The 21,713-nt window shown below is 41.1% G+C and overlaps 1 protein-coding gene across 4 annotated transcripts in view; it reads right to left on the bottom strand.

The window, feature by feature from the left end:
• The window catches only part of APTX (aprataxin), a 39,304-nt gene that overhangs the window by 3,003 nt on the left and 14,588 nt on the right, over positions 1-21,713 (bottom strand). The window contains exons 2-7 of one of the 4 annotated variants that reach the window (XR_005210734.1): positions 18,009-18,145; positions 16,644-16,690; positions 14,425-14,736; positions 13,809-13,868; positions 11,128-11,354; positions 10,024-10,180 (exon numbers count right to left, since the gene is read on the bottom strand). Coding sequence is in view for 3 of the 4 variants with exons in the window: in XM_037798186.1 (XP_037654114.1) it covers positions 11,128-11,354; positions 13,809-13,868; positions 14,425-14,736; positions 16,644-16,690; positions 18,009-18,145; positions 18,251-18,261 (794 nt within the window). In the remaining variant the exon portion in view is untranslated. Of the gene's footprint in view, positions 1-10,023; positions 10,181-11,127; positions 11,355-13,808; positions 13,869-14,424; positions 14,737-15,595; positions 16,463-16,643; positions 16,691-18,008; positions 18,146-18,250; positions 18,313-21,713 lie in introns of those variants that run through there. The other 3 variants (XM_037798186.1, XM_037798185.1, XM_037798187.1) reach the window with 3 other exon arrangements.

Here is a 21,713-nt window from a genome sequence, read left to right on the forward strand (position 1 = left end):
CCATAGATAGACTGAGACCAGACACTAGAGAATGTGAGAGCAGCCAGCCCAGCAGAGAGGAGACAGGCATAGAAAAAAAACAACACGAAAAACTCCAAATTAAAGCGGAGGATTTTTGGAGTTCTGGTGAACATAGAAAGGGGAAGGGCCCTGAGGCGCATATGCAAATCCCGAAGAAAAGCTGATCTCTCTGCCCTGTGGACCTTTCCTTAATGGCCCTGGTTGCTTTGTCTCTTAGCATTTCAATAACCCATTAGATCTCTGAGGAGGGCCCTTTTTTTTTTTTTTTTAATCCCTTTTTCTTTTTCTAAAACAATTACTCTAAGAAGCCCAATACAGAAAGCTTCCAAGACTTGCAATTTGGGCAGGTCAAGTCAAGAGCGGAACTAGGAGAGCTCTGAGACAAAACGCAATAATCCAGTGGCTGAGAAAATTCACTAAACACCACAACTTCCCAAGAAAAGGGGGGTGTCCGCTCACAGCCATCATCCTGGTAGACAGGAAACACTCCTGCCCATCGCCAGCCCCATAGCCCAGAACTGCCCCAGACAACCTAGTGTGACGGAAGTGCTTCAAATAACAGGCACACGCCACAAAACTGGGCGTGGACATTAGCCTTCCCTGCAACCTCAGCTGATTGTCCCAGAGTTGGGAAGGTAGAGCAGTGTGAATTAACAAAGCCCCATTCAGCCATCATTTCAGCAGACTGGGAGCCTCCCTACACAGCCCAGCAGCCCAGAACTGCCCTGGGGGGACGGCACTCACCTGTGACATAGCACAGTCATCCCTCAACAGAGGACCTGGGGTGCACGGCCTGGAAGAGGGGCCCACTTGCAAGTCTCAGGAGCCATACACCAATACCAAGGTCTTCTGGGTCAGTGGCAGAGACAAACTGTTGCAGGACTGAACTGAAGGATTAGACTATTGCAGCAGCTTTAAAACTCTAGGATCACCAGGGAGATTTGATTGTTAGAGCCATCCCCCCTCCCTGACTGCCCAGAAACACGCCCCATATACAGGGCAGGCAATACCAACTACACACGCAAGCTTGGTACACCAATTGGACCCCACAAGACTCGCTCCCCCACTCACCAAAAAGGCTAAGCAGGGGAGAACTGGCTTGTGGAGAACAGGTGGCTCGTGGACGCCACCTGCTGGTTAGTTAGAGAAAGTGTACTCCACGAAGCTGTAGATCTGATAAATTAGAGATAAGGACTTCAATTGGTCTACAAATCCTAAAAGAACCCTATCAAGTTCAGCAAAAGCCATGAGGCCAAAAACAACAGAAAATTATAAAGCATATGAAAAAAACAGACGATATGGATAACCCAAGCACCCAAATCAAAAGATCAGAAGAGACACAGCACCTAGAGCAGCTACTCAAAGAACTAAAGATGAACAATGAGACCATAGTACGGGAGACAAAGGAAATCAAGAAGACCCTAGAAGAGCATAAAGAAGACACTGCAAGACTAAACAAAAAAAATGGATGACCTTATGGAAATTAAAGAAACTGTTGACCAAATTAAAAAGATTCTGGACACTCATAGTACAAGACTAGAGGAAGTTGAACAACGAATCAGTGACCTGGAAGATGACAGAATGGAAAATGAAAGCATAAAAGAAAGAATGGGGAAAAAAATTGAAAAAATCGAAATGGACCTCAGGGATATGATAGATAATATGAAACGTCCCAATATAAGACTCATTGGTGTCCCAGAAGGGGAAGAAAAGGGTAAAGGTCTAGGAAGAGTATTCAAAGAAATTGTTGGGGAAAACTTCCCAAATCTTCTAAACAACATAAATACACAAATCATAAATGCTCAGCGAACTCCAAATAGAATAAATCCAAATAAACCCACTCCGAGACATATACTGATCACACTGTCAAACACAGAAGAGAAGGAGCAAGTTCTGAAAGCAGCAAGAGAAAAGCAATTCACCACATACGAAGGAAACAGCATAAGACTGAGTAGTGACTACTCAGCAGCCACCATGGAGGCAAGAAGGCAGTGGCACGATATATTTAAAATTCTGAGTGAGAAAAATTTCCAGCCAAGAATACTTTATCCAGCAAAGCTCTCCTTCAAATTTGAGGGAGAGCTTAAATTTTTCACAGACAAACAAATGCTGAGAGAATTTGCTAACAAGAGACCTGCCCTACTGGAGATACTAAAGGGAGCCCTACAGACAGAGAAACAAAGAAAGGACAGAGAGACTTGGAGAAAGGTTCAGTACTAAAGAGATTCGGTATGGGTACAATAAAGGATATTAATAGACAGAGGGGAAAAATATGACAAACATAAACCAAAGGATAAGATGGCTGATTCAAGAAATGCCTTCACGGTTATAACGTTGAATGTAAATGGATTAAACTCCCCAATTAAAAGATATAGATTCGCAGAATGGATCAAAAAAAATGAACCATCAATATGTTGCATACAAGAGACTCATCTTAGACACAGGGACACAAAGAAACTGAAAGTGAAAGGATGGAAAAAAATATTTCATGCAAGCTACAGCCAAAAGAAAGCAGGTGTAGCAATATTAATCTCAGATAAAATAGACTTCAAATGCAGGGATGTTTTGAGAGACAAAGAAGGCCACTACATACTAATAAAAGGGGCAATTCAGCAAGAAGAAATAACAATCATAAACGTCTATGCACCCAATCAAGGTGCCACAAAATACATGAGAGAAACACTGGCAAAACTAAAGGAAGCAATTGATGTTTCCACAATAATTGTGGGAGACTTCAACACATCACTCTCTCCTATAGATAGATCAACCAGACAGAAGACCAATAAGGAAATTGAAAACCTAAACAATCTGATAAATGAATTAGATTTAACAGACATATATAGGACATTACATCCCAAATCACCAGGATACACATACTTTTCTAGTGCTCATGGAACTTTCTCCAGAATAGATCATATGCTGGGACATAAAACAAGCCTCAATAAATTTAAAAAGATTGAAATTATTCAAAGCACATTCTCTGACCACAATGGAATACAATTAGAAGTCAATAACCATCAGAGACTTAGAAAATTCACAAATACCTGGAGGTTAAACAACACACTCCTAAACAATCAGTGGGTTAAAGAAGAAATAGCAAGAGAAATTGCTAAATATATAGAGACGAATGAAAATGAGAACACAACATACCAAAACCTATGGGATGCAGCAAAAGCAGTGCTAAGGGGGAAATTTATAGCACTAAATGCATATATTAAAAAGGAAGAAAGAGCCAAAATCAAAGAACTAATGGATCAACTGAAGAAGCTAGAAAATGAACAGCAAACCAATCCTAAACCAAGTACAAGAAAAGAAATAACAAGGATTAAAGCAGAAATAAATGACATAGAGAACAAAAAAAACAATAGAGAGGATAAATATCACCAAAAGTTGGTTCTTTGAGAAGATCAACAAGATTGACAAGCCCCTAGCTAGACTGACAAAATCAAAAAGAGAGAAGACCCATATAAACAAAATAATGAATGAAAAAGGTGACATAACTGCAGATCCTGAAGAAATTAAAACAATTATAAGAGGATACTATGAACAACTGTATGGCAACAAACTGGATAATGTAGAGGAAATGGACAATTTCCTGGAAACATATGAACAACCTAGACTGACCAGAGAAGAAATAGAAGACCTCAACCAACCCATCACAAGCAAAGAGATCCAATCAGTCATCAAAAATCTTCCCACAAATAAATGCCCAGGGCCAGATGGCTTCACAGGGGAATTCTACCAAACTTTCCAGAAAGAACTGACACCAATCTTACTCAAACTCTTTCAAAACATTGAAGAAAATGGAACACTACCTAACTCATTTTATGAAGCTAACATCAATCTAATACCAAAACCAGGCAAAGATGCTACAAAAAAGGAAAACTATCGGCCAATCTCCCTAATGAATATAGATGCAAAAATCCTCAACAAAATACTTGCAAATCGAATCCAAAGACACATTAAAAAAATCATACACCATGACCAAGTGGGGTTTATTCCAGGCATGCAAGGATGGTTCAACATAAGAAAATCAATCAATGTATTACAACACATTAACAAGTCAAAAGGGAAAAATCAATTGATCATCTCAATAGATGCTGAAAAAGCATTTGACAAAATCCAACATCCCTTTTTGATAAAAACACTTCAAAAGGTAGGAATTGAAGGAGACTTCCTCAACATGATAAAGAGCATATATGAAAAACCCACAGCCAGCATAGCACTCAATGGTGAGAGACTGAAAGCCTTCCCTCTAAGATCAGGAACAAGACAAGGATGCCCGCTATCACCACTGTTATTCAACATTGTGCTGGAAGTGCTAGCCAGGGCAATCCGGCAAGACAAAGAAATAAAAGGCATCCAAATTGGAAAAGAAGAAGTAAAACTGTCATTGTTTGCAGATGATATGATCTTATATCTAGAAAACCCTGAGAAATCGACGATACAGCTACTAGAGCTAATAAACAAATTTAGCAAAGTAGCGGGATACAAGATTAATGCACATAAGTCAGTAATGTTTCTATATGCTAGAAATGAACAAACTGAAGAGACACTCAAGAAAAAGATACCATTTTCAATAGCAACTAAAAAAATCAAGTACCTAGGAATAAACTTAACCAAAGATGTAAAAGACCTATACAAAGAAAACTACATAACTCTACTAAAAGAAATAGAAGGGGACCTTAAAAGATGGAAAAATATTCCATGTTCATGGATAGGAAGGCTAAATGTTATTAAGATGTCAATTCTACCCAAACTCATCTACAGATTCAATGCAATCCCAATCAAAATTCCAACAACCTACTTTGCAGACTTGGAAAAGCTAGTTATCAAATTTATTTGGAAAGGGAAGATGCCTCGAATTGCTAAAGACACTCTAAAAAAGAAAAACCAAGTGGGAGGACTTACACTCCCTGACTTTGAAGCTTATTATAAAGCCACAGTTGCCAAAACAGCATGGTACTGGCACAAAGATAGACATATAGATCAATGGAATCGAATTGAGAATTCGGAGATAGACCCTCAGGTCTATGGCCGACTGATCTTTGATAAGGCCCCCAAAGTCACTGAACTGAGTCATAATGGTCTTTTCAACAAATGGAGCTGGGAGAGTTGGATATCCATATCCAAAAGAATGAAAGAGGACCCCTACCTCACACCCTACACAAAAATTAACTCAAAATGGACCAAAGATCTCAATATAAAAGAAAGTACCATAAAACTCCTAGAAGATAATGTAAGAAAACATCTTCAAGATCTTGTATTAGGCGGCCACTTCCTAGACTTTACACCCAAAGCACAAGCAACAAAAGAGAAAATAGATAAATGGGAACTCCTCAAGCTTAGAAGCTTCTGTACCTCAAAGGAATTTCTCAAAAAGGTAAAGAGGCAGCCAACTCAATGGGAAAAAATTTTTGGAAACCACGTATCTGACAAAAGACTGATATTTTGCATATATAAAGAAATCCTACAACTCAATGACAATAGTACAGTCAGCCCAATTATAAAATGGGCAAAAGATATGAAAAGACAGTTCTCTGAAGAGGAAATACAAATGGCCAAGAAACACATGAAAAAATGCTCAGCTTCACTAGCTATTAGAGAGATGCAAATTAAGACCACAATGAGATACCATCTAACACCGATTAGAATGGCTGCCATTAAACAAACAGGAAACTACAAATGCTGGAGGGGATGTGGAGAAATTGGAACTCTTATTCACTGTTGGTGGGACTGTATAATGGTTCAGCCACTCTGGAAGTCAGTCTGGCAGTTCCTTAGAAAACTAGATATAGAGTTACCATTCGATCCAGCGATTGCACTTCTCGGTATATACCCGGAAGATCGGAAAGCAGTGACACGAACAGATATCTGCACGCCAATGTTCATAGCAGCATTATTCACAATTGCCAAGAGATGGAAACAACCCAAATGTCCTTCAACAGATGAGTGGATAAATAAAATGTGGTATATACACACGATGGAATACTACGCGGCAGTAAGAAGGAACGATCTCGTGAAACATATGACAACATGGATGAACCTTGAAGATATAATGCTGAGCGAAATAAGCCAAGCACAAAAAGAGAAATATTATATGCTACCACTAATGTGAACTTTGAAAAATGTAAAACAAATGGCTTATAATGTAGAATGTAGGGGAACTAGCAATAGAGAGCAATTAAGGAAGGGGGAACAGTAATCCAAGAAGAACAGATAAGCTATTTAATGTTCTGGGGATGCCCAGGAATGACTATGGTCTGTTAATTTCTGATGGATATAGTAGGAGCAAGTTCACAGAAATGTTGCTATATTAGGTAACTTTCTTGGGGTAAAGTGGGAACATGTTGGAAGTTAAGCAGTTATCTTAGGTTAGTTGTCTTCTTCTTACTCCCTTGTTATGGTCTCTTTGAAATGTTCTTTTATTGTATGTTTGTTTTCTTTTTAACTTTTTTTTCATACAGTTGATTTAAAAAAGAAGGGAAAGTTAAAAAAAAAAAAAAAAAAAAGATGTAGTGCCCCCTTGAGGAGCCTGTGGAGAATGCAGGGGTATTCGCCTACGCCACCTCCATGGTTGCTAACATGACCACAGTCATAGGGGACTGGTGGTTTGATGGGTTGAGCCCTCTACCACAGGTTTTACCCTTGGGAAGACGGTTGCTGCAAAGGAGAGGCTAGGCCTCCCTATGGTTGTGCCTAAGAGCCTCCTCCCGAATGCCTCTTTGTTGCTCAGATGTGGCCCTGTCTCTCTAGCTAAGCCAACTTGAAAGGTGAAATCACTGCCCTCCCCCCTACGTGGGATCAGACACCCAGGGGAGTGAATCTCCCTGGCAACGTGGAATATGACTCCCGAGGAGGAATGTAGACCTGGCATCGTGGGACGGAGAACATCTTCTTGACCAAAAGGGGGATGTGAAAGGAAATGAAATAAGCTTCAGTGGCAGAGAGAATCCAAAAGGAGCCAAGAGGTCACTCTGGTGGGCACTCTTATGCACACTTTAGACAACCCTTTTTAGGTTCTAAAGAATTGGGGTAGCTGGTGGTGGATACCTGAAACTATCAAACTACAACCCAGAACCCATGAATCTCGAAGACAGTTGTATAAAAATGTAGCTTATGAGGGGTGACAATGGGATTGGGAAAGCCATAAGGACCACACTCCACTTTGTCTAGTTTATGGATGGATGAGTAGAAAAATAGGGGAAGGAAACAAACAGACAAAGGTACCCAGTGTTCTTTTTTACTTCAATTGCTCTTTTTCACTCTAATTATTATTCCTGTTATTTTTGTGTGTGTGCTAATGAAGGTGTCAGGGATTGATTTGGGTGATGAAAGTACCACTATGTAATGGTACTGTAAACAATCGAAAGTACGATTTGTTTTGTATGACTGCGTGGTATGTGAATATATCTCAATAAAATGAAGATTAAAAAATAATAATAATAAAAAAATAAAATGAAAAAAAAAATAATAAAAATAAAAAAAAAAAACAAGCAAACAATAAAAACGGGAGAGAGACTCTGTTAAATTAAAAAAAAAAGAGAAGAGAATGGCTGGAGACAAGGTCAGACAGTAGGCAGGGGCCTGATCATTACAGGTCTTATAAGCTAGCAAGGGGTATGCATTTTATTCTGATTCCAGTGAGTTGTTACTGAAGAATTTTAGGCAGGGGAGTGCTATGATATCTTACATACACTTTTAAAAGATCACTCTCACTGCTGTATGGAGAAAGGACTATAGCGGGTAGAGATGAACACAGGGAGACCAGTCCAGAGGCTGCTGCAGCAGTCCAGGCCAGAAATGATCATGGCTTAGACTGGAACTGTAGCAACTGAGGTGACAAGAAGCAGTCCAATTTTGAATATTTCTTGGCATAGAACCAACAGAATTTACTGACAGACATGGGTTTGGAGCCTAAAAAACTGGGTGTGCCACTTCACTGAGACAGAGAACATTAGAGGAAAAGGCAGTGGGGGGAAAAAAATCAAGAGTTCTGTTTTGGACCTATTAAGTCAAGAAGAATGTCTTTTTGTGTAGTTTTGACTCTTAGAATCATAGTAGTGTTTCACACTCTCCCAATAAGTAATCAGAATCAATCAGTATGGGGGAGGAATCCAAAGTGGAATAGAAGCAGTAACAAATAAACCTAAATGTATTAGAGATGAAAATAACAGAACCACACTGAAGCAGGCCAGGAAAGAAAATAACTAACCTAGACTACTTTGCCAAACAGTATTTTGACTGGATACTGTAAGGCTAAAGACGAAAAGAACTATATACAAATGCTATACTACACTACAGTTAATGTCTTCCTAACAAAGGTATGGGTTGGCAATTCTGTAGCTATTTTGTGTATCTTTAGAATTGGACAAATAAGTGAATTTATGGTAGCAAATAAGAGCCATGTTTCTCACTGTTGGAGAAAGAAGTTACCAAAAGGAAAGGGGTAAGACTAGAATGAACCTTGTGATTTTGGGTGAGAATAAGAGGAATCAGTATGAACTGAGGTTTTCAACATAGAGAGAGAGAGAGATAAATACAAATGCGTGTGTCTGCCTGGGTTAGTTTCATATTCATATTTCCTAGTTTTGCTGAGAGTGCCTAGGAGCAATGACACTATGGAATCAACCACTTCCTTCATTACAGAAACCTAGTCCCAGGTCTTGCTTTATAAATATCAGACTCCAATAAAAGGAACGAGGGCTCCTTGGAGAACTGGTTCATTCCAGGGCTGGGACAGGAAAAATATAAGATAAGCCTGGAACATCTTGTGGGGCTAGAAAATAAGTAAATGCTCAAAAATTTTGGGGGCACGTGAAAGGGGCACAGAAGTCATTCTGAAGGAGTTTTCAAGTGGACAAAGCTGGAACGATTTGAGCAACAAAATAATGATAGTACTGAATTATAACTTAAAGAACAAAATAAATATCCGTGAGTCCATATTAATAAACGGATAAACTGAGTAAACAAATTATGGGGGAGAAGGGACACCTCTTCCATACAGAAGAGTTCTGATAAATAAATCAGAAGGAATGAGGGAAAGACAAAATTACCAGAGGCAAACACCAAAGTAATAACTGTTACAGGCAAGATCCACCAAAAGATGCTAAAATCATTGAGTGAAAGTTTAAGGAGAAACAGAATAGTAATATGATCTCAAAATATCTCTCCCAAGATATTTATCAACTACAAAGGGAAAAATTGTGACTTCAAAGGGGAAACTCAGCAGAAACCACCTTAACCAAGTTATTAAGGTTAACAGAAAAGACACACTGAGAAGTACACAATAACACTTCTGTGGGATTTCTGGCAGGGAATAAAAAATATGTAACCTCAATATAACTATGAAAAGCCATCAGACAAACCCAAATTGAGAGACTTCCTACAAAACAACTGGCCAGTACTCAACAAAAAGTGTCAAGGTCATGAAAACAGGAAAGCAGGAACTGTCACAGATCGAGGGAGACTAAAGAGACACAACAGATAAATGCAATGTGGGATCCTGGATTGGATCCTGGAGCAGTAAAAGGGCATCAGAGGAAAACCTGGTGCAACTTAAATAAGGTCTATGGTTTAGTTAGTGGCAGTGCTATGGAAGATCTTTGTTCTGATTCATTCTTTTCTCTTTTTGTAATATTTTCTAAATTGAAAACATTACTTTTGCAATAGAAAAATTATCTAACTTAGTTTATTATCTTTTCCTTTCTTTACTGTCTATTTATTTAAAATTACATCATAAAGAGTGATCACAAAAGGAGCTGGTATGTAAGTAATAACTACTTGTTGCTCATTTTGCTTCCCACCCACACCTGCCACAGGTCTTGCTTTCAGCCACCTTAGCACCACATTCATTATATGAAAAAGATAGGGACACCATGATTACTATGTTAGTCATGGGCTCTGTTATATTGGAAAAATAGGATTATGGGTGATTTTTCCTCCTAAATTTTTGAATTAAGTTTTAACAATTAAAAAAAACTTTAATGAGATACAACATACCTATGACCCAGCAACTCCACTTCCAGGTATTTACCCAAATGGGAAAAAGAGGGAAAAAAAGTATGTCCATGATGTACACAACATGCATAAATCTCAAAATCATTATGGTGAACAAGAAAAATGAGTCTTTTCCGTTTGTATGGTTCCATATAAAGTTCTAGAACAGAAAACACTAATAAATGCTGAAAGAAATCAGAACAGTGCTTTGGGGGTGAGGGGAAAACTGACTGGAAGGGAGCAGGAGGGAATTTCTGGGATGAGATGATGGGACTGTTTCATATCTTGATCAAAGTGATAATCACATGGCTATATACATATGCCAAAGCTGATCTAACTATACATCTTATGAATTTTTTTGGATATAAGTTATGCCTCAATTTAAAAGAAAAGAGTATTGAAGAGGAAAAAAATAAAGCACAAAGATCCCATTTGGTTAAAGCAGCCAGTAGCCTAAGTCATAAATACCCACCTAAATAAAATGTGAGAGTATTAACGTGGTTAAAGAAATAAATAACCAAGGTAAAAATCTGAAATCCAATTAGCCCAATTATCTTGTTGCTGCTTCATTCAAAGAACTGTAGAGATCTGCCTTGCTTGCATTCCTGAGAAGAAACAATCATTCCTTGCCAAATCTCTCAGGTATGAGCCAAAGGAAAACAGATTCTATATTTTTCTCTCATTTTATTTCAAATCTTACATATACTAAGCTGTCATTACAGAAGTCTATGATGTTTATTTCCCTCAGAGCAGTGGTCCTTAACCATTTGAGGATTACAAATCCTTCTGAAACATCTGAGAAAAGTCACTGACCACAATTCTTCATGTGAGGGTAATGCAGCTGCCTCATCTATTTCATACATTAGGTCCTCAAAGACTTACACTTTGAGGGGAACAAAGAACCATAAGTGATTGAATTACAAGCAGAAGTAGAAGCTCAAGGCTTGCAGGCAAGCCAGGCACAGAGGCGGAAGCTTCAGCCCACCTGCCTTGGAAACATCCCACCTTACTCCCCTGGGCCTCAGCACTATCAGCACACTCAGCCGCTGAATCCATCTGTCCACCATGACAGAACCAGGAGGCACCAGCAATACCCACAAGGCTTACCTCATGCTGGGGATGGCGTGGTAGCCCAATCGGAAGCGGAGTTTGCTGGAGCCAGCAAAATCTACAATCACCTTTTCCCCCACAGTGTGCATGTGCTTGAGGAGTTCAAGGTGTTCCTGGGTCACATCCTTCAGACTGGATATGGAGGTCCATGGTAGGACCAGCCAGTGGTGACGGGCCTTGGGGTATTTATCCTTAATCACCACAACCTGGTCATCTTTGTAAACCTAGCAGAGAGGCACAAGAGAAGGAAACAGACATCTACCAAGCATCTTCAATGTGCCAGGTGTTGTCACATTCATTAATTCACTTAAACCCCACCACAATCTTGTGCAAAAGGCTTTATTATGCCACTTTTTACAGATGGAAGCATTGAGACTCAGGCTGAGTGTATTGAGCAAAGTCACATATCCCTAGAAGAACTGACAACAGGGACACAAATGGACATTTGCACACTGATGTTCATGGCGGCAGTATTCATGATTCACAAGGGATGGAGGTGGCCTAAAGGTACATCAACTGATGAATAGAATGAACTGTGGTGTGTACATACCATGGAATACTGAGCAGCTGCAAGAAGAAATGAAGTTCTGAGGTATATAACTAGGTAAATGGACCTTGACGACAGTATGTTGCATGAAATAAGCCAGAAATGAAAAGACAGACATTATAATACCTCACTAATATGGACTAACTATAATATGCAAACTCTGAGAATTGAATCTGAGAGCACAGGTTATCAGGGGAAGGCTTACTGTAACAGTTCCTAGATTGTAAGTTCTTACAGCAGTTACCTCTATTCCTGAGTTGTAATAGTTTTTTCTAGATTCTGAGATGCTGAGCTCTTATGTATAACCTGGTTGGTCCCTGGAACTTCAGTTATCTGTGTGACACCTGAGATTCAGAGCTATAATTCAGTAGTTATGAATGTCAACATTACCCTATACAGCAAATGTTAAAGAAGCTGAAAAAATTAGACTTCAATTACAGATATGAACAAAATGGCCTTGGTTAGGACTAAGGTAAATCAGACTAAAAGGTAGAAGATGATATTGATTGTATTTTAAAACTTCAAATTTTGTGAGAGACCACAGGTAGAGATGTTTAGTTGGTGGAAAATCTTTATTTTCTGTAGCACGCTATATAATTTAACTTGCATGGTCAATTTATTCAAACACCTTAATTACATAGAACCTTGAATAGGGAGTGATTTGTACAGATTAGTATGAAGCCCCAGTACATCCCAGGGTAATCTGGGCAGAGGATAAAAAAGTATTTGAAAAGCCCCCTTTAGAGACTGGGGGAAAATGTGGAAATATTAAATTTACCCACCTGGGGAATTCCTTATATTCTTGCAAACATTGGGGACTACCAATTTAGTAGGCCGAGCCCTCGAGCTAGGCTTGCCCTTATGGAGCCTGTTACTGCAAAGGAGAGACTAAGCGTATTTATAATTATGCCTAAGAGTCACCCCACAAGAACCTCTTTTGTTGCTTAGATATGTCCTCTCTCTCTAAGCCAACTTGGCAGGTGGACACACTGCCCCCGCCTCTACATGGGACATGACTCTCAGGGGTATAAATCTCCCTGGCAACGTGGGACATGACTCCAGGGATGAGTCTAGACCCGGCATCATGGGATTGTGAAAGCCTTCTTGACCAAAAGGGGGAAGAGAAATGAAACAAATAAAGTTTCAGTGGCTGAGAGATTTCAAATGGAGTCGAGAGGTCATTCTGATGGTCATTCTGGAGGCATCATATAGATATCCCTTTTTAGTTTTTAGCGTATTGGAATAGCTAGAAGGAAATACCTGAAACTGTTGAACAGTAACCCCGTAGCCTTGATTCTTGAAGATGACTGTATATAGCTTATACAGTGCGACTGTGTGATTGTAGAAAACCTCGTGGCTCACACCCCTTTTATCCAGTGTATGGACAGATGAGTAGAAAAATGGGGACAAAAAAGTAAATGAGTAATGGGGGGGTGGGGTGGGAAAATGGGTTGTTTTGGGTATTCTTTTCTACTTTTATTTTTATGTTTATTTTTGGAATAATGAAAATGTTCAAAAATTGTGATGAATGCACAACTATATGATGACACTGTGAACAATTTATTATACACTTTGGATGACTGTATGGTTTGTGACTACATCTCAATAAAACTGCAAGGAAAAAAATGTAAACAGTGATAAAGTTAAAAAAAAAAAAAAAGAAAGAAAAGTATCCTTCTCCACTCCAATGGCAGATGCATGTACATAGTCCAAGAAGTCCTATCAGACCTAGTTTCTTGTCAACCCAACTCAAAAAGCTATCTCCCAGCATGAGGTGTGACTATTAATCCTAGGGCAGCCCAGCAACTACACTCACTGTACATTATCCAAAGCTACCCTGAAAGGGACCACACCATTGTTAACACAACCTCCCTCAGTAGTACCCAGAAGTTTTGGAAAAGCAAGGCAGAGAAGACATTCATTTGAAGAACTTAACTTCTCTTCAAAGAATTCTACCTGTTATCTTATTGCCAATGGGAAAAGCCACTTGTTCCCACAAAACAAACCAATAAAACAAATGTCATTCAGAAGGACTGATCTCCTTTGATTTCATTTACAGTGTAAATGTGACCTCTGTGGAATGGTCATTTAGAACATGAAATATATTTCAATCCCAAAATTTTATTCTCACCTGCATTTTGGGATCCTGCATAGAAACCTTCAAACCTTGACTCCAGTGACCTAAAGATTCCTAAAACATAAAAAAGGCTATGTAAATTGCAAATACCAATAGTTAAATTTGGCAGTAATTAATATGTAGGGGGTGAAAGCAAAGTCCAAAAAATCTTGGAAATAAGATTAGTTTTTGAAAATTAAACTAAATTCCTTTGCTTCAATCTATTACCTATTAGGATCAAAAGCTCCCCTCCCCCCCCCACCCTTCTCTTCCTATATTCAGATCAGGGTGTCTAGATGGAAGATAGAAATGCCACAGAATGTGGAGTCCTCTTGCCTGCTAACATTCCATCTACAATCTCACCAAGTTTCCACTCTGACATCATTGTTAAGTAGACTGCTATTATCACTTTACTTTCAAGCAGCTTACCTCAGGAATTCAAGAGAAAAACAAAACCACATCCACCTGAGTAATTTTCATTCCACAAACGTAACCCTTTCATCATGGTTAATAACCCTCATTATGGTTAATAAGCCTTCCTCATGTCTAGACTTTACAATATATAAAACATTTAAACACTCATTATATCTCATTTAATCTCCACATCATCTATCAAGCACTCTACCCTCACCTTTTTGGTAGCTGCATCTTCCCCCTTCTTTGCAGGCAAAAGGGAAACAGAGCATTGGCTATTGTTGTTCACAGGTTCCAGTCCTGTCTCTAACTCAGCTTCCTGAGCAACAGCCTTTTCTGTAGAATCACTGTCACCTGACCTCTTTCTCTTCCTGTGTGTTTTCAGGCCAGGGCTCTTTGCCTCTTCCTCAAATTCTACAATATATGGATAAAGTTCATTCACCATGTGGAGAACCTGGCCAGGCTGCAGCTTCACCTCTTGGTCCTTCCCAATTATGACTGAGTCAATGCTGGTGGGATTGACCCCTACCTATGGAATAAATAACCAGAAAATAATTATAATAATAACAAGAACACCATTAATAATAAACCTGCTATGTTAACCACTTCCTATCTGCCAGGTACCATGCCAAATATTCACATATACTACTCTTTCAATATTGACAACCAACTTTGAAAAGAACGTTTTATTATCACCATGTTATATATGTAATAGGGATAACAAGGCCCAGAGGAGTCAAGTCAGTTGCCCAAGTCACACAGAGAATAAGCAACAGAGACTCAAACCCAAGCCAGCTTCCAAAGCCTGAGGCCTGAGTTCTTAACTCCCACACTATACTGATAAACTCGTACTATACACTGACATAAAAAAGGAAACGGCATCCTTCTAAACCTTAGCACTGTACTGTTGTTCCAACAACAGAACTGTATCTACAGATCCCACTTCTGGAAAATTAAATGGAAAGAGCACAGGGAGTTAAATTACATGCAGAGCCTGTGCCTCGAAACCTCCTTCACTCGAACGTAGCCATGGGGTCAGTCTCAGCCCTCCCACTATATCCCCCGCCTGCCAGTGGTGCTTAAGAAGTATAAGTGCTACTGCCTTTAGAGATCAAAGTGAACAGAGAAGGTAAAAGCGAAGAGAGAACACAAAATATGGGTATCTGGTATCCAGAACAGAATAAAGAAAGAGGTACAGGAAGGGGGTCAGGGATAACTGCAGCAATGAGTACTAGAAATACCCTGGGGCAGCGGTCGGGGGGAGAGACTTGGACCTGAACTTGAGGGGGACAAATAATGACAGCTACTGTCTGTGGGGCACCTGTCATGTGCTGGACACCGTGCTGGGAGTTTCCTAGTGCTACCACATTTACCCAGATGTCACTCACCATTCACAGTGGGCTTCATCTTCACATCATTCAGAGACCTTCACAGAGACAATGGGGGCAGCTCATTTCAGAGCCCAGATACCATGTATTTATTCAGTATAACAAACTCGTTAAACTCTGAGAATTTAAGGAATTATATAAACCAGACAGCATTCTGTCCAGTGAACAAGCGGCTCATTCTCTGCATTCTAAATTCTCAATGGTATCTACCAACGTCAATGCTCAGCAGAGAATGCTAAATGGATAACCTGGTGGTATTAGCTTAGCAAGCTAGGAAAGAATGTATTCTATTAACTGAAAAGTCACAAGTCCCTTCTGTAGGAAGAGTATGAAGAGTCTCTTTGGGATTCTTCCATGGCCCTGTGATTTCACTGTCAGTTCTTCAGATACATAAACTATTTCCCAACACTATATTATACAACTTTTAGATGTCAAAAGAGCATGGATGCCTTGAGATAGTAACCATGTCAGAATAAATGAGGGCAACTTCATTGACAAGTTGCTAGAACTAACCAGAAGCAGAAAAGGAACATGCCAAAGGCTCCTGCTTCAGGGAAATGGGCAACATAGCAGAAAAGACCCATTCCTCGTTTATGAACAGGGTCTGCTCCAGAAAGTTCATTTGCAAGTTGGCTATGGACATTTGGAATGCCATTTCCCCACAGAAATAGTTTTATAAATCAGTTATAATGCCCAGTTGGTCCAGAGACACCATGTTAATCCTAATGACAGCACTGATTATGCTACCAGGTTGAACCCATACTTTCTGTAGGAAATCCAAGAGGCCAGAACCCATCTCCCCAGCCACGATCAGGGTAGAAAAGCAATCTCTCCCTCTCCCGTCTGCTATGCTCTGACAGAAGTAATCCTTTCCCTACTTGTCAGCACTGCCAGAGTTCAGGTTTCTCAGGAGAATCCTTCAGAAGGCAGGAGACACCTTTCTGCAATGGATAGGAAGGTCTTCATTGGCTGGCAAAGATACTCCAAATTCATAGCATAAGAAAATCATCAAGTATAAAATGGAAATCCAAGTTACAAATACACATACCTGCTTTACCTTGACATATCCCTTGTTACATTCTGCTTTCAACTGTACTGAAAGAGATTGGAAAAAGTTAAACTCAAATGCCATGAAGATCTGGACACTTGCTCCTGTTCTCTCTCTAGGACAAGGAAGACTCACTCCAGGAGGCAATTTGACAGATGCCTCCTCAAAGGCCTCTGAGCAATTGCCTATTACATAGGTGACTGGGGCTCCAAATCCCACCAATTTCTAAGAGCTTCAAATCCTTTGAATCCTGGATTACTCAGCATCACAGGCTCTGCATCCAGGGAAAAAGTCCCACTTCTCTCACAGTTCTTGGCTCAGGATTAAATCAGGCTTCCACAATTACATAAAACTATCAGATGCCTTCAAAAGAGAAAGAGGTAAAAGATACATTCCTGGAAAGCAGAAGTTCAGCCTGGCTTAGGTATGGGGAGTGGAGGGAATGTTCCAGAAGGAGGATGACAGGAAGAATAGTCCGAGCATCTGTGGGAAGAAGATTAAACACTCATGTTCAAACCAAAGTGTCTGGGGTGAGACCTGGAGCACAGAAGAGGCACCACAGCTGCTCACCAGGGAAGACAGGCAGAGATGCCCATGCAGTTGCTGGGGTGGGGAGGCCAGAGAGAGAGGCAGGGTCTACTTCTATATCTTGGCGCTAGCCAGCTCAAGCATGGATTTGCTCCCATTTACATTAATTCATGAGGATAAGACCATAGTTGGTGCAGCAGATTCCAACTCTCAAAGTCTAAAATCCTTGGGAAAAACTGCTCGGGGTGTGGGGGGGGACGGTGGCAGGGAGGTCACACTGCAGGTGGGAGGCCTGGTAGCAGTGAGCACGTGCAATTATCGGAGTTTACAGGAAAAAAGCAAGGTACTTGGTAAAACTTCTTCCTGAGGGCAAGGACTTTTACTTCATTAAACCCCAAGAAAAGACATTTCAAATGCTGAATGCCATAGTGTTACAAAGGTACTACTTTGTGCATGAGAAAATTTGTAAAGGATGGAACCACTTCACTTCTCAGACAAGGTTTCAGCCTGGAGACCTCAGAATTCACCTGTCATGCTGCCCACTGGGGAATCTCCTGAGGCAAAGCAGGGTACAGGAATCAGTTCCACCATCCCATGGTAAAAGGATGGAATCCGTCTGGCCCTGCTCTCACCCCACCCTGCCCTGAATGCTACTACACCAGGAGGGCAGAATCAGGAATGAATGGGGCCCAAATATTGGCCAAAAGAGCTCAGTCCCCGAGTTTTGTTTATGGCAGACAAATTTTCCATCAACAGCACCCAGGAAGTGTGCCTGTTCAGTTATCACTAGCTTAAGGAACCAAACATGGTATTCTCCATATTCCTATCACCAGTTACCTTGCTGTCGAGAACATTTCTTATCAGTTATCTTGGTCTCTGGGCAACGCCCAATCACAACTGCTTCCAAATGTGGGAGTTTGATTCGCTGGTGGCAGTTGTCCTGTCTCACTAACCAGCACACCCGCATCATTACCCTGAGAGACAAAACAAAAGAGCAAGAGAATCACTTGAAGAACAGCTGTACAAGCATAACAAGTCCTTCAGGGCCACACCCCAGTGCCACCACACACGCCATTTACCAGCAGTTCATCTTGTGACAAGTGACTTCACGTCCCTAGTCTCAATTTCCTCACCTGTAAAACACGATGATGGCAGGACTCATAAAGTTGTTGTGAGGATTAAATCGGGTATTTTGGGTATTTACTTCTGTGCCCAAATGTTATGCTAGGCAATCAAATATTTGTTACATTTATTGATATACTCCATGTGGTGGATATTGGGCTACGTGCTGAGGATCAAAAGATGAATAAAACATTGTCCCTGTCCTTGCGGGGCTCAGCGTGCAAGTGAGGCAGACAGACTCATTACATTATGTGATGAACACTATAAGAAGGGAGTAACCAAATACTGCATTAGCCCAGTGAAAGGACTGACTGACTCTTGTAGGGAGCATCAGAAAAGGCTTTATGAGGAAGCAATGTTTACACTGGGTTCTAAAGGATGAGAGGAAGTCTGCATGCCAGAGAACTAAGGGCATAAGAATGGAGGATGTTCTTTGGTCTATAAGGCACCTTGATGTGCATTAGAAAAATGTTTCCTTTCCTTAAGTGTCATAATATACTGATGCACATTTTACTGCCATCTGCAATTTCTGAAGTGTGAATGCAGGACCTTTGTGCAATATACAACCTGCACATCAACAGTGGAGGTGCTGACGTTCTGGGCACTTAGAACAGCACATGCACAAAGAAGCCATGGCACAATGGCTTATGGACACAAAACTTGTGCAGAAGGCATGATAAGTGCTGCTATGATGGAATCTAGGGAGGCAACCCAAAGATCAAGGGGTTGGAGGAGATGAATAGGAGACAGGCTTACAGAAACAAGAAACTGTCTTGTGCAATATCTCATCTACCATGTTGAGAAACTCAGATCTAATGCTGTAACAGAGAAACAAGAGAGGCATAACAATAGGGAAATAGCAAGACTAAGTGTGTTTTTTATGGAAAAACAACCTTTATGCTCATGTAGGATATTCAGAGAAGAGAAAGGAGATAAATTCAAGAGAGAAATGAGGCCTTAAAAAAGGGAGAAGCAAAAGGGATAGAGAGGACGAGTCAGGAGAAACTATGAAGACAGAATGAATTACTGACTGCATCTGGGGAATGACAAAGGAGCAAAGGGAGACACCAAGATTTCTAATTTGGAAGACACCCATTAACCAAAAGGAGGAATGCACAGGAGACATAGTTTGAGGATAGTGGGGTAGGGGAAGAAGAGACAATTTCGGATTGAAACAGAATCAGTTTAAGTTACCTGTGGAAGATCCAAGGGTCAACCTGGGATACATGGGTGTAAAGCTCTCAAGGGAGAGAAAGAAACTGAATTTTATATATTGGGGAGGCATAAACATGTCATAGGAACTAAAGCAGAGATGAGATCACCCAGGGAATTATGGGCAGGGACAGGATTGGGATGCCTCCCTAGATTTCAGACCTTATCAGTGCTAAAGCCCAGTGCTACCTCTCTGGAAAATGTAGCCTACAGTCATAGCAGAACTTATCATACCCTCTGCACAAGCTTTGTGTCCATAAGCAGAAAGAAAACAGATTTTTTAAAAGCATAGCTTCATTACTATCCACAAAGACAAGACAATGCAAAGCAGAGTATATGATTGCTGGAAAGACACAAATTCATACGAATTGGATTAGTTAGGAAACGCTTCTAGAAAATGCCCAGTTAGAGAGGGCCAGGAGCCAAGGGAACTAATAAGGAGGAAAAGGAGTGGGAGGAGGCATTCCGTTTTTAAAAGCCCAAGTGATGGCACAGATTCAGCAATAACAAGCCATAGGTCGGGGTGGAAAGCAGACCTGAGTTGACTGAGCCAGAGAAGCAACTCTCGAGTCACAAAAAAAGCAGAGGTGTTAAAAGAACACTAGGCTGAAAAGTTCAGATTAACATAATCAATAGGAGACAACTCTCAGAATTCAGAATACTTATGCTAACAACTGTGTGTAGGCAGACTAGAGTCCAGAGAGCTTAGTCCAGATGCTGTTAATATAATGTGGGCTCAGCCTGAGGTCCAAAAGGCAGTTCAGCAAGTCTTTGTGAAGGAGTTGATGCAAAGAGCATGACGAGGAGGGCGGGGCAAGATGGCAGACTGGTGAGCTGTATGTTTTAGTTACTCCTCCAGGAAAGTAGGTAAAAAGCCAGGAACTGCGTGGACTGGACACCACAGAGCAATCTGTCTTTGGGCATACTTCATACAACACTCATGAAAACGTGGAACTGCTGAGATCAGCGAAATCTGTAAGTTTTTGCGGCCAGGGGACCCGCGCCCCTCCCTGCCAGGCTCAGTCCCGGGGGAGGAGGGGCTGTCAGCTCCAGGAAGGAGAAGGGAGAATTGCAGTGGCTGCTCTTATCGGAAACTCATTCTACTGATTCAAACTCCAACCATAGATAGACTGAGGCCAGACACCAGAGACTCTGAGAGCAGCCAGCCCAGCAGAGAGGAGACGGGCATAGAAGGAAAACAACACGAGAAGCTCCAAAGTAAAAGCAGAGGATTTTTGGAGTTCTGGTGAACACAGAAAGGGGAAGGGCGGAGATCAGGCCTTGAGGCGCATATGCAAATCCCGAAGCAAGGCTGATCTCTCTGCCCTGTGCACGTTTCCTTAATGGCCCTGGTTGCTTTGTCTATTAGCATTTCAATAACCCATTAGATCTCTGAGGAGGGCCGTTTTTTTTTTTTTTTTTTTTTTTAAATCCTTTTTGCTTTTTCTAAAACAATTACTCTAAGAAGCTCAATACAGAAAGCTTCAAAGAATTGAAATTTGGGCACGTCAAGTCAAGAGCAGAACTAAGAGAGCTCTGAGACAAAAGGCAATAATCCAGTGGCTGAGAAAATTCACTAAACAACACAACTTCCCAAGAAAAGGGGGGTGTCCGCTCACAGCCACCATCCTGGTGGACAGGAAACACTCCTGCCCATCGCCAGCCCCATAGCCCAGAGCTGCCCCAGACAACCCAGTGTGACGGAAGTGCTTCAAATAACAGGCACACACCACAAAACTGGGCGTGGACATTAGCCTTCCCTGCAACCTCAGCTGAATGTCCCAGAGCTGGGAAGGGGGAGCAGTGTGAATTAACAGAGCCCCATTCAGCCATCATTTGAGCAGACTGGGAGCCTCCCAACACAGCCCAGCAGCCCAGAACTGCCCTGGGGGGACGGCACTCACCTGTGACATAGCTCAGTCATCCCTCAACAGAGGACCCGGGGTGCACAGCCTGGAAGAGGGGCCCACTTGCAAGTCTCAGGAGCCATACGCCAATACCAAAGACTTGTGGGTCAGTGGCAGAGACAAACTGTGGCAGGACTGAACTGAAGGATTAGACTATTGCAGCAGCTTTAAAACTCTAGGATCATCAGGGAGATTTGATTGTTAGGGCCACCCCCCCTCCCCGACTGCCCAGAAACACGCCCCACATACAGGGCAGGCAACACCAACTACACACGCAAGCTTGGTACACCAATTGGGCCCC

The sequence above is a fragment of the Choloepus didactylus genome, chromosome 10 (genome assembly GCF_015220235.1).
Source record: "Choloepus didactylus isolate mChoDid1 chromosome 10, mChoDid1.pri, whole genome shotgun sequence".
In the NCBI taxonomy this organism is placed as follows: Eukaryota; Metazoa; Chordata; class Mammalia; order Pilosa; family Megalonychidae; genus Choloepus; species Choloepus didactylus.